Source organism: Oryctolagus cuniculus, chromosome 7 (genome assembly GCF_964237555.1).
Source record: "Oryctolagus cuniculus chromosome 7, mOryCun1.1, whole genome shotgun sequence".
NCBI classification, from domain to species: domain Eukaryota; kingdom Metazoa; phylum Chordata; class Mammalia; order Lagomorpha; family Leporidae; genus Oryctolagus; species Oryctolagus cuniculus.
The window spans coordinates 97720047-97733755 of NC_091438.1; the positions used below are offsets into that span (position 1 = coordinate 97720047).

At 37.6% G+C, this 13709-nt stretch overlaps 1 protein-coding gene across 9 annotated transcripts in view; it reads right to left on the bottom strand.

The window, feature by feature from the left end:
* The window catches only part of TNNI3K (TNNI3 interacting kinase), a 372046-nt gene that overhangs the window by 225859 nt on the left and 132478 nt on the right, over nt 1–13709 (bottom strand). For 8 of the 9 annotated variants that reach the window (XM_017345534.3, XM_002715920.5, NM_001204807.2 and 5 more), the window contains 4 exons: nt 8715–8859; nt 8527–8631; nt 4209–4303; nt 3144–3293 (listed from right to left, as the gene is read on the bottom strand). In XM_017345534.3, the coding sequence (XP_017201023.1) occupies nt 3144–3293; nt 4209–4303; nt 8527–8631; nt 8715–8859 (495 nt within the window). The remainder of the gene's footprint in view (nt 1–3143; nt 3294–4208; nt 4304–8526; nt 8632–8714; nt 8860–13709) is intronic. The other variant, XM_017345531.3, reaches the window with a different exon arrangement.

Genomic DNA, 13709 nt, shown 5'->3' on the forward strand with positions numbered 1-13709 from the left:
TCCACAGTTTTCTGTTGTGGTAGACTAGGATGAACATTCATATTTGGCATCAGATAGATGTTCTTTTTCTTCCAGGACAGGGTAGCATACATGGTAAACCATGATAGGGACATTTCTATATCATCTTAGAAAGCTGTCTGAACTTGATCTCCAAGTTCCCCAGGAAAATCCTTAGTAACGCTAATCAAGTAATATTGTGATACCCTCTCTAAGGGAGGAAGGGTAGCATTTCTTTATCCAAAAAGAGCAAGGACTGTGAAATGTTGATGGTGTTAACAAGACCATTTCTATCCCCCCTGAACCCATGAAAACAGCACATTTCTCTACCCAGAGAAAAATAACAACAATTTTATTTGTCGGTTTGACTTGCTTTGCCCTAGAACATATGCAAAACATCCATCTGTCTCCTGGGTACTAACATTCAATTTGTTAAAATTCATAGTAATAATGGAATTTGACACTGAGTCCTGGCACATTAGTTGAACAAATAAGGGTGACAAATATGGCATATGTTGCAAAGACCAGCAAGTAAACTCTGTAAGCTAAAGGATTTTTGTTGTTATTTGGTTGGAAAACTTAGAAGCTTGCACAGTGATTCATTGTTTCATAAGGTGCAGAATACTACAAAAAATAAAAGTAAAGCCAGTTTTTAACCATTGCTTTCAATCAACTAAAAACAAACAAAGCCAACCCTTGTGAAGAGATAGCTGCAGTAGCAATTTCTGAGCTGCCTTCCAGAAGACTAATGCTTTGTAAACAGTCTTACTCTGAAACTCACATTTTGTGAGAGACACTATCTAAGAATCACTTGAATAAATGCAATTGGATTGAGAAACTAGAATTTAGTAATGTCTCGCCCAAGGCTTCAGAATATTTAGTATTTTCCAATTGATACTCAAATATATACAAAGTAGAAGATCTTTGTACTTAACAGAAATATTCTCATGTTTATCACATGACATGTACAGCACATGTTTGTGAATATTCATAGCAGCATATTTGTAATAACCCAAAACTTTAAATTATTCGAATGTTTGTGAATAGTAGAATGAATAAATTGTGATGTAGTCTCAAAACATTACCCTACACCAAAAAAACAGTAAACCATTTCTAATTGCCTATAACATGTGGATGAATCTCACAAATTGTCAGCCAAAGGAATCCAGGCATGAAAGGTGTAAACTTTAACATTCCATTTATATAAAATGAAAAACGCAGCAAAACTATTTAGTGGTGCCCTCCTGGGGGAGTGACTGAAAGAGAATGTAAGTAGGACTTCTGGGTGTTGGTCATGTTCAATGTCTTCATCTAGGAACTGAGTAGGTTCAATCTGAAAATTTGTTGAGCTGTATGTTTATAACACATGCAGAGCTGTATACATTTGTATGAATCCAATACTCAAATAAAAAGTGAACAATATGTTAGCCTATATCTAACTTATTACTTCATACTCCAGATCTATATGCTTGTCTCTATTAAAGTAATTCCCATGCCATCTTTTCATTAGCAGAATTCGGATCTGTATATTTGGTTTTCTGCTTGAAAATGCTACAGCAGTTCTCTATTTTCATTCATCACACTCCACCTCTCCTTTTACTGGTAGATTTTCATATTCCACTTCAGGTAGAAAGCCTTTTAGATCAACTTATTAGGCCAAGAAATGTTACTGCTTATGTATTGCATTTTTCAGTATGGTCTTTTAAGATTCTAGCATTGAAAACATAAATATATTTATTTACATAGTTTAAACACCCTAAAATACAACACAGTCATCAAAATTTAAAATAATAATTAAAATGTTCCTTAAAAGTCTGAGATATTTTATAATATTCAGTTTCAACTCTAGTTTCAATACAGTGTACACTGTTCCTTGCCAACTGAAAATCTGTTCTCCTTCTGAGTATATGTGTACACAGAATTCACTTATGAGGCACAAGAGATCTTTTTTTTTTTTTTTTTTTTTTTGACAGAGTGGACAGTGAGAGAGAGAGACAGAGAGAAAGAGAGAGAAAGGTCTTCCTTTTTACCATTGGTTCACCCTCCAATGGCCGCTGCGGCTGGCGCACCACGCTGATCTGAAGCCAGGAGCCAGGTGCTTCCTCCTGGTCTCCCATGCGGGTGCAGGGCCCAAGGACCTGGGGGTCCATCCCCCAGTGCACTCCTGGGCCACAGCAGAGAGCTGGACTAGAAGAGGAGTGACCGGGATAGAATCTGGCGCCCCAACCAGGACTAGAACCCAGTGTGTCGGCACCGCAGGCGGAGGATTAGCCCATTGAGCCAAGGCGCTGGCCACAAGAGATCTTAATAGCAATGACAGACATGCTAATATACCTTCTGAATGTCTCTAGCTACTTTTGCCTTTAAATGAAGTATTTTGTTATCAATAAACTTTCTTTTTGAACCATTATTACTACCACTGCTGTCACAACTAAAATATTAATTATAGGTCCTTATTTTGTGCTGGCTACTGTTCTCAGCAATCTGCATGTATATTTTCTCAGTTGCCCTTTACAACCTTTGTGAAGTAGAAGTTGCTGTTATCCTTATTTTTAAAGTGAAGAATTGTAGCTAAGCAAGATCAAATAACTTGCACAAGGTCAAAAAACATGATTTGATTTAAACCCAGGTGTTCTCACACCAGAGGATAAGCTATCAGCACTTTGACTTCAAGTCAGCTTATACTAAAGCACTAATCATTGTTTCTCTTACACTTGTCTAGCATAGCATAGGCATTATCAGAAAGCAGGTTAGATCTTAACAAATATTCCTTATTTTTCTTTATTTCTATTTCTTCTTTTTGCAAAAAAGTTGGATCCACAAGATTCCCTTATACAAGAAACACAGACTAGCTCTGATCCATTCTGTTGTTTATCACATTTTTCCCCTAATACCTAGAAGTGGATCAGTTCATTCCCTTTTCAAAGGGCCAATAGTGAGAATGCCTTCATCTGTAGCCCAGGAGTTGCTTTCTCTAATGATGGTCTATTGGACTCTTTGATCCAAATCCCCAGAGACTCAAATACAGTCTACAGAGGAAATTCAAGTGTACAGGTTATGCAAGCAAAGGAATTATTGATGCATCAACATAATTTATGCACATACTTCAATGTATCGCTATAGAGATGCAATGATTAAAAAAATACCTCTTTCATAAGCCCACATCAAACATGTCTGCTCATCTTTTTCACCACTAGACCTGCTGGGATCACAGGCTACTAGATTCATATCAGCTCCATTATCCAGTAAGAACTGAACCAGGCGGATGTGACCATGGTAGCAAGCAGAATGTAGTCCTGTAATAGGAAAGTAAGAGACTGAAAGGAGAAAATGGAAAAACTGCACCTTGATTTTTCAAAAGACAGTCATCACTACATAACAGCATTGTTTCCAGAAATTTAAAATAATAATTGGTTCTTTAACAATTCTATTACCGAACAAAGAAGACAATACTTTAAGCAAGAATATTATCTTCTAGTCAATCTTTTATATAGACCATATTTTCGTCAGTAGAAGTTGTAGTATTTCTATATCTACTGCAATTATCAAGAACAGATGTTAGCATCTTTATATACATAAAAGGATGAGGACTCCAAGCAGATCTATTTCTTATGCAGCAAACCAAAGGCAGGACAGTTTTTGTTCAATCTATTCCTGGTACAGGCCTTCAAGGAATACATTGAGAAAACATAATATAATGCAAGCGGCCAGCCCTGTGGCGTAGTGAGTTAAGCCGACACCTGCAAAATGGGCATCCCATGTGGGCGCCAGTTTGAGACCTGGCTGCTCCGCTTCTGATTCATCTCTCTGCTATGGCCTGGGTAGAAGTAGAAGTAGAAGATGGCCCGAGTCTTTGGGCCCTTGCACCTGGGTGGGAGACCCAGAGGAAGCTCCTGGCTTTGGATCAGCGCAGCTCCAGCCATTGTGGCCAATTGGGGAGTGAACAAATGGATGGAGGGCCTCTTTCTCTCTCTGCCTCTTTCATGCTCTGTGTAACTCTTCCAAATAATAAATAAATCTTTAAAAAAATAATATAACACAATAATAAAACTGACTGAAAGTCAGTCTGCTTTTATGATCACCATTCACCATCAATTCTAAATTATATCAACCCACATCCACTCATCTAGGCCAATTCTGGTGCTGCCTCCTCTAAGCACACCACCAATTTTGAGCATCGGTAATTATCAGGAGCTGTGTGGCCATCTTACCAGTGTGGCCATCCCTTCCTTGGTGGTTGATGTTTATGACATTCTGATCAAGAAGGAATTTAACCAGGTCAATGCTTTTGCCATAGGTACAAGCACTGCAGAAACACAAGAAAAAAAAATACTTTCTTTTTGGATTGAATTATTTCCTCCCCAAATTCATATGGTGAAGCCGTACTTCCTATAGCCTCAGAATGTGACTATATGTAGGAAAAGTGTCTTTAAAATGCAATTAAGTTAAAACAGAGTCATTAGCACCTGCACTAATCCAGTGTAACTGGTGTCATTATTAGAGGCATAGAATACAGATGACACAGAGGGAGAAGGATGTGAAGGCACAGTGAGGTTGCCAACTTCAAGCCAAGTAGAAAGGCTGCAGAAGCAAACAGCCTTGATATTAGACTCCAAACCTGCAGAATTACGAGACAATAAATTAAAAAAAAATTGTAAACCAATAAGTCTGTGGTATTTTGATAAGGCAGCCTTAGCAAACTAATACAGCTACTCTAGGTGTTATTGTGTATATTAAAGTACCAAAGAGGCAACAGAGAGAAGGAAGGTGGGATTCAAGGAAGACCTGGTTAAAAGGAACTAAGCAAAATCCATCAAGGGTAAATAAAAATATGTACATACTATAGGGATAAAATACTGAAGATTTATACCTTTAGGCCATCAAGAAAAGACTTATATAACATTCCTTGTATTTTCTTACTTGCTTTATATATTTGGCACTCCAGTATGTAAGTGTTATTTCTCTTGCTGGATTGAACTCTTTTTCATTATGTAATGACCTCCCTGGTCTCTTTTTAACCTTTTTGATTTAAAATGCATTTTATCTAACAGAAGTATGGCTACTCCTGCTTTCTTTCAGGTTCCATTCCTATGGGACATCTTTTTCTATCCTTTCACTTTTAATCCATGTGTATCCTTAGAAGTGAAGTGAGTTTCTTATAAGCAACTTATATTTAGATCCTGTTTTTTAATCCATTTCATCACTCTATATCTTTTTGAAAAAAATGTATTTATATAGGGTGAAAATGTTATGTATATCATATACACTGATTTAGGAGTGATCCTTCATACCCTACCCTCCCTAATGCCCATGATGCCAACCTCCCTCCTCTTCTTTCTTATTTTTTCTTTTAATTTATACAAATGACATGTTTTCAGTTTATAATCATAAGCTTAACCCTCCATTAAACTAAAGATTTCAACAGATAGTAGAAAAGAAAAAAAACACTGTTCCTCAATAGTAGAGACAAAGAATGTAAAAAATTTCATGTTTTTCGATTTGGTGGTTTATTCCATGACATTTAAGGTAATTATTGACATATAATATATTTTTTCTTACCTTATTTGTTTTTATTTATATAAAGGGGACAGATTTCATGTGAACAGTTTTAAGAGCATAATGATACTTTCCATGCTACAGTCCCTGCTTCCCTCACTTCTACCCTTCCTCCTCCTTCCTTTCCTGTTTTTCTTTTGACTACTTACAATGCCATACTTTCAATTTATTTTATAATCACAAGCTTAACCCTCCACTAAATAAGTAATTCAATAAGTAGTAACTAGAAACAGTACTGTTCCTGGTGGTGGTACATGCCAAAAGTCTGTGTCATCAGGGCACAGGATTCTGCCCAATATTGGGACAAGTCCAGAGACTCCATCCTTGAGCACTGGACTAATGATAGAAACCATTCGGATTTGCCTAACACTCAGCTTTATCAACCCAGCATTGATTTCCATGACACAGTCCTTTTGGTCTCTTGCTGTCTGCTCAAATTTGGAGGTGAAAGAAGGGTGCTAAAGTCAAACTGCAAACTGGTCACACCTGGGTCCCACCATTCCTGAGCCCCACGAATGCAGTGAGTGACACATATGAAAAGGAGTCTGACTCACCAGAACACAGGTGTTTACCTGATGCAGGCAAATCCAGAGGCTGAGCGTGTGGGCACTGGCTAGTGGCAGAGGTCTTTGGGATTTGATCTCTTGCTGGATCTTGGTGCAGTAGACCTGACTTTGAGCTCCAAGGTGTGGTCCTGAGGTCTCTCCCAGGCCTATCAGCAGGACTACAGTTTTTCTTTCTGCTGACAGTTGGGAGAGGGTGGCTGGAGGTCATTTGGGTATGGAAGTTTCAAATATTCACTCCATGCCTAGGGACCTGGGGGATCAGCTGGTGGACTCAGCCTGACTGAAGGTCTTCCACAGAGGGCCTGGCACTGGTATCCAGTCCACTCTTGCGCTCCTAAATGGGCGGTGCCTTTCTACACTGCACTGACCAGAGCTGGGTAAACAGTGACACAGGGCACTCTCTTGCTTGCTCTCAACAGTGCAAATTGTAATCACAAGACAGGGCACTGTGGTCCGTTACGTGACCTCTGTAGATCTTGGGAAGGTGACTTTGGGTATGTTCATACTAAGCTGTTCATGTTGGTTGTCTGCAGGGATGTGGTTGCAGGATATTATTATCCAGTCGCCATCTTGGCTATACATCTAAATGTATGTATTTGTATATGTGTGTGTATCTACATAGGTGTATATATGTTTATGTAAACTATGACAGAAATGCATTGGGTGCTTATTACGTGCTTATGATGTGAACATTATAAAATTTCTATTCTGAGTGAATTCCTTATATAAAAATTTTATAAATATATGCCTAAGGTAAATAGATTTAAAATATTAGTCTGTTACTCTTGGTAGTCAACAGGCTTACACAAAATAAAACAAATGTGTCTACATTTTCAACTCACTTCACCAATCTTATAGACAAGTTTTTGGAGGTGAAAGTCACCCTTAAATTATAGCAGGCTTCAATTTATTTGCTTATAGTAGCAAAATGATTTGAAAACTCGCCTGATGTATGAGCTTTAACAGGCATGACATAATGGAAAGAGAGGATAACAGCAACCCATCCATCTCTGCTCTGCCAATTTTCCCCGTTAGGGACAGGCTCCAATGATCCATTCTGATTATGGTATGATCTGAAGAGTTCTTACATCTGTTCTGTTATTGAATGTGTAGAAAACAGACAAAATATTTTGGTAGTAGAACACGAAGACATGCAAAAAGCATAAGATATGGAATTAGGAAGGCTTTTATTGTATTTTTTTTCTAACCATAAGAAACTTTGACAATTTTATTACCTTCCTGAACCTCAGTTTCCTCATTTGAAGAAGATACGTAATAAATCCAACTTCATAATATGGTTGTGAGGATTAAAAGAAAAATGGATGCAAATCATGTGGCACATAGTCACTGCAGTTTTTTTTTTTTAACTTTTCTTTTTGCTGACCTCTTTCATTGATAAAAAAAAACCTGGAAATCCATTTGAAATTTGACAGGGTGATGTTTTATGCAGAATCACAAGCTTAATTTAGTTCAGTATAAAAAAAAGGTGTCTCTTCATTTTGCTATTCATCAGAGAAATACAGACATTACATAAACAACAGATTGGTCTCAAGTATCTCTTTCAGTCAGAGGTGGTGAAATAGTGAAGAAATAGGTAACATGTAAGTAAATGCACATTCAAGATTTACTAAGTTCAAATTGCTGTGCTTTCATTAAACAGCAAAATAGTTACTCATTCAAATGAGAGCTCTAAATTTTATAAGACATCTGCCTTCCTTTGGATATTATAGGAAGCTATGGTTTTGAGTTATTAACAACTAACTTTTTTCATTCTTTCCTTCTTTCTTTTTGTTTTTTTCATGCTTGAAACTTTTCCAATCCTACATCATCCTTCACCATGCTTGTAGAGCATCCTGTAAAGGACTCTCATATATTCCTAGGAAAGAGCTAATGCCTTCTTAGGTATCACAGTGGCCATCCTGAGTAGGCTTTTACAGGCTGACAGATGGATGTCTCAGATAGGTAGACACATTTGCACATCCGGTTTAAGTGGTAAGGAAAAAGTGTCACATTTGATGCTGATGAATTCTGGTAATGAGATTCTTGGAGGAAGAGGATTACGGGCACAGCCCTTGCTGGCAGCTTTCCACAGAGTGAAGAGGAATAGAAGCAATATGCTTACAGATGTTGATATGCCTGTTGCCTTGGCAACATCAGACCCTGTCTTTGTGGCTGCTGCCAGGAACATAGCATCTGGCTGCAGCCCCATCTGTTGTACTGACTGCAGCATCTGCGTACACCTTTTCTTCTGTGCATCTAGCTTGAGCTCCTTGTCCTTTGCTCTACCTCTGCTATCGTTCTCTGATTACAGCATCTGCCACTATTTGTTCTTGCTTTATGTACACAACTTAAGGTGCTGTAGGGCGTCAGCTAAGTTTAGGGTTATTGCACTGAAATATTCTTTTACCTGTGAAAAGCTGTTTCACTGAAGATATTTTCCTTAGTCAGACTTTCTGTTCCTGATATTTGAATGATTTCCTTAGCAACGTCAAATTTGCCATTGTAGCATGCCCTATATTTGGAGAAAATATTTTGTTAGTAAGAGAGCACATACAGCATATTTAGCTGACCTATGCAATGCTAGAGAATACTCACAAGTGCAAAGGGGTGTCTCCGTAGATATTAACAACATGGGGTTGAACTGCCAAGTCACTTTGGAGCAGGTACTTCACTATATCATGGTGTCCAAAGCGAGAACAGAAGTGGAGTGGGACATGGTCTTCATTATCCTGAGCATTCACTGTCAGCAGCAAGAAAGAGAAAGGTATATTAACAGGAGTCCTCTGTTTCTCACCCTTCATATGTGTAGTGCCATGGACATTTCTAAGTGCCTGAGAGACTCCTGGAAATTGCCAATTAATGATAATAATAAAGGAAATTAAGTGCAACCAATTAAAAATGTCATAATTCTATTCTATTGCCTATTACCACATTAAACAGGCTTTCTTCAAGCTCTCATAAATTCCATGGAATGCATCACATCAAATCTACCTTGAATAATGGAATAGAATAGTTCAGGAAACTCATAAGCACACAGAAGGAACTTGTGGCCTTATTTCCATGAGAACCTCATTTCAAAAAATTTATCCCCCTCAAGGATGTGAAAAACTATAGATCATGGCTAATGCATCATTCCCAGAGATATCTGTTCATTAGGTTTAGTGGGACCTGTTAGGAAGTTCTGTTGTATCCCCTCAGCTGAGAAGTATCATACCACGCTATACAAAGCAAGGTCTAATGAAAAGAAAAAAGCGCTTTAGGGCAGCACAAACCTTATTAATTACATCACTTTCAGGCAGGTCATTTAAAATCTATTGTCCACTCCATCATGGATACTTGTCATTTTCTTTGGACCACACATACTCACAATTTCATAGGATATGTGGGAGTTCCCCAGACTGCAATTACCAACAAGAAATCAAGATCATGTTCTACAACAGAATCTGAGAATGTGCTTTCTGAGACTCCTTTGCATCTGGGGTACAGGAAAAGCAAAGGGTGACCATATGTTCCTATTTAGACTTGTTATCCTGAGATAACTCTTTTTTTTTTTCTTTAAATATTTACTTATTTGAAAGGTGCAATTGTGGAGAGAGGGGGAGAGAGAGAAGGAGAGAGAGAGAGATTTTCTTCTGACTCATTCCTCAAATGGCCACAACGGCCAGGACTTGGCCAAGCCAAACCTAGGAACTTCTTCCAGATCTCCCACATTTGTGGCAATGACCCAAGGACCCAGGCCATCCTTTTCTGCTTTTCCCAGGCCTCTAGCAGGGAACTGGATTGGAAGTAGACAGCTGGAACTTGAACTTCTGCCCACATGGGATGCTGAAATCACAGGCAGAGGCTTAGTCTGCTCTGCCATAACACTGGCCCCTCAAGATAGTTCTCAATAGTGACACTTTTACTTTTAATAGTTCCCTGGTTTGGACACCTAGCCATAGACTCCTCCACTCAGTAAGTCATATCTGACTTTGACTTTGGAGTTAATGATACAAAAAAGCAAGGCTTAATCTATCCTGGCAGTGTGGTAATATCTCCATCCAACTTCTAGGGTACCACTTCCAATTACAGATTCAGTATCTTGCATTATTGATGCAGAAGCACAAGTGTTGATGTGTATGTACTGGAGTGACCATATTTCTTCACAAGACCAGTTTGGGATGTGATTTTTGATGTTGTTCCTCATTAGGAATATTCCTATGACAATAATTTTACCCTGTTCCAGGGTAGATTTTGCCTGCTACTTGATATCCTTTAATATATTCCTTTTATGTTTACATTAGAACAAGTTAGTTTCCAATGCCTGAAGGTAAGAAAATGACTGATATGCTCTCATGCCTTTACAAGTATTTAATAATCGCTATGCAATAGCCACTGTATTAGGTGTTAGAGGTGTGATGTCTTATCATTAACAATGGTTGTAATAATGCCAGAGTTGCAAGGATACTGAAGGCATTAAAGGAGATCATGATGGAAAGCACATAGCATGATGCTTGTCACTTTATCTGTTTACTAAATTTCCCCTTATAAATGTACTAAGTGCTGAATAAAAAATATCTATAAATACAAAGAGTCCATACCCTCAAACACTTTACAGTCTAGTTTAACAATTAGTCATTACAGCTCTGGAGAAAGAATAACTGATGTCCAGACTGTTCAATTATTAGTATGGCTTTAAGTAAATTTTTAAAACTAAAATAATTCGATCTCTGATGTTTAACCATTTTCTTTATTATTTATCCTACTTTACACAAATTTATTTATTACTTAATCACTTCATAGACCTGAAGGAATTGAAAGAAACTAAAATATAAAAAAAAATGTAGAGCAGGAAAGAAAAACAAAAGATGGTAATAATTACATGTAAAAATGTGTACATTGGTATAATCATCATATAACAATTACCGACCACTGATTTGGGCCTTGTAGATGCTAAATGTGGGACAACCATTCTCATTTCATTGCCCTGTAAGATCTTCAGCCAAAGGGAAGTCTTTAACAAAGTTGCAGAGCTTCTCTTCCTGAGGCTGGCATTGAAAATGAAACCTTTCCATCTTTTTTATTAATGAGAAGCTCAGAAAGATCTCTATTCTTCAGAAGAACATTCCTGGTTCTTTTGATTCTCTTCTTTTTTATGATACATTTCCTTTGTTCACATTCTGTTCGAGGCCGGGGAGAATCGATGCTGTGTGTCAATGCTTGAGGAGTTGGGAGTGCAGGGCATCTGGAGGTTGCTGTCAGCACTCTTGAGGTCCAAAAGAGGAGTGGTAAAGCAGCACGCACTGCATTCTCCCATTAATTCATAACTTACCTCTGGCCATCCGCAGCCCCACCCAACATTATTCTTCATCAATTGAATCAATAAACTAGAAAGTAGGTTATCTACTCTGTGAATTATCTGCAGTGGCCTAGACATTGTTCCCATCAAAGATGTAAATACCAACCGAAGGTACAAGCCAAGAGAAACATGGGGTCAGATGTAAAGTTTATGTTTATACACGTGCATTTTTGCCATAGTAATTGTGATCTACTTAATTTTATCTTGGACTAATTTGCAAAGACAAAAAAAGTATGTATTGTTCTCTTATCTCAGGAAAATGAAATATATGTATGATATTCTATTTGCTCTACCAACATCTCATTGAGAATTTTAATAAAGGAGACTTTCAAACAAAGTAATACATGTGCATCATTATTAGGAAAACATTATTGCCTAATCTTCTACTTTGAATAAATCAAGTGTTTAGTAATGTCTTTGGAAAGAAAGATTATTGAATGGGTGGGTGGATGCTGCTTCTTATTTATTTCTGCTTATTGACAATAAAGATTAAATAAAAAATTGCAGATTACCCCATCAATATCAGCAGATCCCAGAGCCTTTTTAATATAATTCCCAATGTGTCTTAAATAAAAATTAAATAACAAATCCATGCAATAGTTCCAATATGACATATTTGAAAAAAAAACCAACATTTTCTCTTACTGGGCATGCCTTTGAATTTTTTTGTGGCTTTTTGAAATCAGTTCTTTCAAAAGAATTGTGTTATTTAAAAAATTTAAAACAATTAATATTTAATTGTTAATTTAAAAATAAATTAAATTTAAACAATTTAAACATTTAAAACATAAAACAATTAAAATTGTGTTATTTGATGATCTGATGACAAAAATTTATAAATTCGGAATTTAAAAGCTTTTCACTTTCAACTTTATCAAAGTGATAAATTTTGAGGATTTTTTTTTTTTTTTTTTTTTTTTTGACAGGCAGAGTGGACAGTGAGAGAGAGAGACAGAGAGAGAAAGGTCTTCCTTTGCCGTTGGTTCACCCTCCAATGGCCGCCGCTGCAGCCGGCGCACCGTGCTGATCCGATGGCAGGAGCCAGGATCCAGGTGCTTTTCCTGGTCTCCCATGGGGTGCAGGGCCCAAGCACCTGGGCCATCCTCCACTGCACTCCCTGGCCATAGCAGAGAGCTGGCCTGGAAGAGGGGCAACCGGGACAGAATCCGGCGCCCCAACCGGGACTAGAACCCGGTGTGCCGGCGCCGCAAGGTGGAGGATTAGCCTATTGAGCCACGGCGCCGGCTTAAATTTTGAGGATTTTAACACTATTATTTTTCCTTATGGAATCCAGCAATATATTGACCTTTTCTACCTCATTCAATAGACAATATATTTCTCATTTTTCATGGCCCTAAGGCATAGAAGGGAGCAGACAAGAGATTTAAAACATACCCAAATGAATAGGTCAGCCTCCCAAACACACTGAACTAAAGAGGCTGCTTTCAGAATCATATTTTGCCTGATTTTGTAACCTGAATTTATTCTCATTCATGACATTCTGTTACCATGGAAACATACTGTAAATACTGAATTTCATATTGTAATCCTTTAGAGGTCATTCATTTGATCGTACCCTTAAATGCATTTACAATATACGAAGTCCAGATCTAAAAACAAAAAAAAAATCTTTTTGAGACCCAACTACCTTTTGGAATAAGTGGACTAACTGATAATAAGTGCTACAGCATGTCCATTAGTAAAGCAAATCTTCCAGTCTATTTTCTGCAATTGGTTAAAGTGAAAAAGGGACTTAACTATAAAGTGTATACTAGATAGAAATAAAAATACTTAAAAATTTGACTCATGCTGTCTCTAGTTTTTTTTTTTTTTTTTTTTTTTTTTTTTTTTAAATGATTGAGTAGGAGGGATTTAGTACTTGTGTGAGTCAGGGATAAAATGTTAAAAATTATGTGATATGATACCAGTGTGTAAGGGGGATATGGTTGCTGTACACATTTCAATGCCTTTTACAGAAGAGTCCTTTGATGCCAGAGACATGCTGATCATAAATGACACTCATTTTGACACTACAGAGCTTTGGAGTTGCACAGAAGAATAAAAACCTGAGGTTGGCATTGATAATAAAGAGAAAAAGTGATGCAGTTCCTGACCCCTTGGAAGAGAGAGGTGGTTTTAAAAACACAATTACATGTTCAGTGGTTCACACGGGTATACCTCTGCCTATTCTAAACTAACAGAATGAAAGATACTGCTTAAACAAGGTCCAAGGAACAGCATCCCCTTCGTCC